This window comes from Penaeus vannamei, chromosome 43 (genome assembly GCF_042767895.1).
Source record: "Penaeus vannamei isolate JL-2024 chromosome 43, ASM4276789v1, whole genome shotgun sequence".
NCBI lineage: Eukaryota > Metazoa > Arthropoda > Malacostraca > Decapoda > Penaeidae > Penaeus > Penaeus vannamei.
This window is the reverse complement of record NC_091591.1, coordinates 24193827-24198826: the sequence shown is the minus strand read 5'-3', so window position 1 is coordinate 24198826 and position 5000 is coordinate 24193827. Positions and strand designations below refer to the sequence as shown.

Genomic DNA, 5000 nt, shown 5'->3' with positions numbered 1-5000 from the left:
GTAATAGTAATACTAGTAATAGTAATAGTAATACTAGTAGTAGTAATAGTAATACTAGTAGTAGTAGTCGTAGTAGCAGCAGTCATAAAAGTAGTATTAGTAATAAATATGTACCAGAATTTCTAGTTGTAGTAGGTGCATATATGCCTTCTATGATGGTGGCAAATATTATTGACTCTGGTTTTATTGTAATTTTTTTTTTTTTCTTCTTCTTTTTTCTTTTTTTTGTGATAAAAGCCTTTAGTATCATCCAAGTGCAAGGATTGTAGATATATATTCCTAATTAACCCATTGGATGCAGATGGCATGATTAAAAAGCATGTCTTTTTTAATTTTAGTTTATTATTATTATTCACACATAAATGTCTCCACAAGTGCTTTGTCAAAAAGGAATCAATTAATAGTCCATTATCTCTCACCCATGTACACTTTATATTTTTATTGTTATTAGTATTTTGTTAGAATTATAATCACCATAACGTCAATACAGTGATGACTATCGACATTAATAGCATTAGAAAAAGAAAAAATTTCCCCACAAAATTCAAGGAATTGGGGAATTTAGGGGCAGTCACTGGTGCCTATTTACTGACTCTTTGGTGGCCGAGCTCTCGTGGAGCCACCTGTGTGCAACAAAATTCACAAAAGACTACAGGGAACAGTACATAACCCCACAACCCCGGGTGTTAATAGAATTGGGAAAAGAGATGTGAGGTATCTCACTCATGCATATACACAGATAGATATAGATAGGCTGTGATGTATAATATTAAAGATTAGGTTCAAGGTGTGCTTCAGTGCTCTCCTGAGACGGCAGTGATGAAAGGCAAGTTTCTGAGTTAAGAAAACGATATCTCGTTTTGATTGGCTAATGCATGCAGCAAAGGGCTTTGCCTAGAACTGCATTTTGGATTCATTTTTACCCATCATTGGTGTTAACTTTTAGTTACCTTTGTGTTCTATGACTCGTAAAGGATGTGTGTCCTGCATTTTGGCCCAAGAACTTAATTTCCATTGGAAGCTGGTAAATGACTGTGAAACAGTGTACTTTTATGATGTAGATTATGATCTTTAGATACCAAAACTATGAATATTTTTTTTGTAAGAACTGAATTAGGTTTGATAGAAGTAATTATTTATTGATCTACAAACCCTTCAGCTTGTCTGGTTCCACCAGAATAAAAAAAGGTCTGATTTTTAAAGATTCATGATTTTAATTTTAGTTTAGCATTTCAAGAGCCTAATTTTATGGATCAGGAAATGTTTATTTTATTGTTATATGTCATATAAATATGAGTTGAACAAGTTATCACAATTACCCATTGGATATGAAGGAAAAGGAAGAAAAGTTACCATGAATGTGTAAAGAAAAAATATGTAAAATCATATTTTTGTTATACAAAGCCAAAAAATGTCTATTTCATTTAATTTTTAAACCATATTAGCACCAGAATTGCCTCTTCTCATTCACTGCCTTTCATTCACAAGAAGACAAAGGCATGAAACATGATTGTGAGGTTGACTTACCAAAAGATGGTCCTATATGTTGAGTAAGGGTATGGGGCTAATATCATGGGTGTAGCTGAAGGAAATTTGCCGGATGTACCCGATATTCAGTGGATATTACAGCCATCTCATTCATAACATAAAAGCAGCTGCAAGAAAATATTGCCACTTTTTGACGTATCTTAGGTCTTTGGGGTTAGTGGATGTTGATATTTAGATGGTAAGTTTGATAGGTATGGACACTGAAGCTGATGTTAATGAATGTATAGAATACAGTTGTGTTGACCATGGAAATTAGGTAAGTTGTTAATAATTACGATGGTAGGGATCAAATAAGTAATGATTGCTATTTCACTTCAATCTAGTATGGTTCAGTAACATTAAGGTTCCATTATTTTCATTTCATATAATTTGGGAAGTTAAGGATGATGATTTATGGTTGAGCATCAAAAGGATACTAACAGTGCTTTCTTATATTGTCAGCATTTTTGTGCTTTGTATGATCTCTCAATATACTATATGATATTTAGAAATGACCACAATGGGCCAACCCCAATTCAACAATTTATTGAACTTAAAGTTTCTCGTCTTGTATAGGCTCTTTGGATTCTGACACCTTTTCATTAGTAATGTAGCGGGCAGGATGAAACAATAATGTAGCTTGTTTCCAGTGTGGGTGTGTGGGGTTGGGTGTGGGTGTAGGTGGATGTGTGGGTGTGGATGTAGGTGGGTGTGTGGGTGCATGTATGTGTGTGCAGGTGCTTGCATATGTTTGTGTGTATGGGCATATATGTAATAAGGAATGTCCAGACATTGCCAGAAAAGAACAAAAAGTGGAGGATCATCTGCTGGTGCTAGCATTGTGGAAAGCATCTATTTTCATTTTCTTCTTTATTACAGCCCGATGGTGGACAGAATGGAAGTTGACGAATCCCAGTGTCACAATGGGCGGCGTTCTTACCACTCCAAGGTACGAGAGAACACATACCAGAATGGCTGGCACGATGCCACTGCAGCTCCCCACCCAGTCGTAAATCCAGGCCGCACCATCACCATGTCCCTCAAGAGACTACTGCGTGAGCACGAAGAGCTGTATGAATTATAGCACACGTGTGGCCTCCCACGTACTTTCACTAAGGCTTTGGGGTCCAGGGTGGGAGTCAGGGTGGGGCTGGGAGTTGAGGAGGATCACCGGGGATGCAGCTAGGGGTAAGGGTAGGAATGGGGGTTAAGGGGGTTAGGGTTGGGGGGGTTGCATCATTCCTCCACCAGCCTCTTTTCTGTGAGAAAGTCAGATCTGTTTCTTTCTCCCTCTTTTTTTTCTTCTTTTTTATTTTTTCTCAGTTTCTCTTTATTTTATACCATCATATGATATGCTTTCATTGCTTTTCTCTTTTTTTCTCTCTCTCTCAAATGAAATTATGAAGTTGGTGATAAAAAAGATAGAATATATGTATCAGTATTAATTCATTTTCAAGTGCACGGGAAGTCCACATGCATGTATAATTAAGATCAATAAACATTGGTCGATTAGTTAGGATGAAACTATTCTTCTTCTTTAGTTTTTCTCCTTATCCATGTTGACAAATGTAGAAAAGGCATGAATGAGACTGGATATCTTCACAGTACAAGAGATGTATTTGACCGGTTTCGATTACGTCTTCGTCAGAAACCAGTCAAATACATCTCTGGTATTTTGAAGATATCCTGTCTCATTCATACCTTTTCTACATTTTTCTCCTTAATTAAAGAATTAAAGACTCAGCTTATGGGATTTGGGGGGGAAAGGGAGGGTTTATTCTCCTCTTTTGTTTAGTGTGTATTAACCGTTTCCTTCGTTGGGATATTCTCAAGGCCTTTAATACTGTACCTTTTCGTGTGAGTTGTTTATGTGTTTATGGGTTTTAGATAAAAGATAAGGTAATGCTCTTATTGTTTATTATTGTATTATTATGATGAGGATTATTGTTATAATTGTTATTATGATAATAGTGATAACAATGATAATGATAATCATATTAACATTGGTGATGATTGTTATTATTATTGTTGTTATTATTATTATCAACTTTTTTTTATTAATTTTATTGTTATTATTTTTTTATTATTATTATTGGTATTATTATTATTATTATTATTATTATTATTATTATTAATTCTCATTATCATTATCATTATGAATATTCTTATTATTATAATCATAATCATCATCATCATCATCATTGTTTTCATGGATCATCATCATCATTAACATTATCATTATCACTGATTATTATTATTATTATCATCATTATTGTAATGAGTTATTTATCCAAAAGATTATGGCTCAAACAGTTAATAGCACATTTATGCTTCCCATTCCTTTATCTTTCATCCTTTTTGGTGAAATTGTACTTATGTTTCTATATGTATAGCCAGAGTACCATTCATTATTTTGTGAGACGCGTGCGTGATAGTGTGGTGGGACCTTGACGCATGAGGAAGTGAATTTTGTTATTGTTTATTTTTATGATAGCGTGTAGATAATTGACAGAAGAGTCGGACATTCAAAAGAACCAAAGAAATGGTCTATGAGCAAAATGAAGTGAGATTTGCAGAAGGCAGTGAAATGATTAATGATAATTGATATTGTAATTTTTATTATAATTTTTATTATTGTTATTATTATTATTACTATTATTATTATTACTATTATTATTATTATTATTATTATTATTATTATTATTATTATTATTATTATCGCTGTTATTATTGTTATAATTATTGTTATGATTATTATTATTATTATTATTATTATTATTATTATTATTATTATTATTATTAAATATTATTATAGTCATTATCATTATCATCATTACTCTTATGATCTTATTACTGGTACATTATCATTATCAACAATATCACTGTTAATACGATTGCTATGATATCTTTTGCCAGTTTTACCTATGTTTTGAAGTTACATTGAACAATTTTTTCAGTAAATAATTTTTTTTTTTTTTTTTTTTAAGCTAAGGTACATCTTCCTTTTTCTCAAAGGAAAATCCAGAAGTGGCCTCGGCAGAGCACCGCACCACATATTGTGTCATTAGGTTTAAGGTATAGCAGCTTATTTACTGTCGGGCAATAACAAAAAATGCGTTTTAGTTCTCAAGTAAATTCACAAGTGATATATATCAATAAGGGACTCATGTACAAGTTTTCCGAGTGACGGAAATGTGCGTTTAAGTTGAAACTTTCTATTAAGTTAGTTGTCTTATTTTTAGGTTCAGAGTACTCTGTAGTTTATTTTTATGAGCTTGATTCACCTTTCTCTCTCTCTTTCTCTCATTCTTTCTCTCTCCATATATATACATATATGTATGTAAGTTCACAATAGTCAATATTTATTTCTCTGTTGGGCTTATTTGAATGAAGTATCAAGGAATTTTCTCTTTTTGTCTTTTTTTTGTATGAATGATACAGATTAAACAAATGAAAGAATAAGTGATGTTTTA

At 32.6% G+C, this 5000-nt stretch overlaps 1 protein-coding gene across 1 annotated transcript in view; it reads left to right on the top strand.

The window, feature by feature from the left end:
* Positions 1-2406: 2406 nt before the first annotated feature.
* LOC113822897 (lysM and putative peptidoglycan-binding domain-containing protein 2) overlaps positions 2407-5000 on the top strand; it is a gene marked incomplete at its 5' end in the record, with an annotated part of 3241 nt that continues 647 nt past the window's right edge. Inside the window, 2 exon segments of the mRNA XM_070119211.1 lie at positions 2407-4114; positions 4196-5000. The exon segment at positions 4196-5000 is cut by the window's right edge and continues 647 nt beyond it. Of these exon segments, the coding sequence (XP_069975312.1) occupies positions 2407-2611 (205 nt within the window).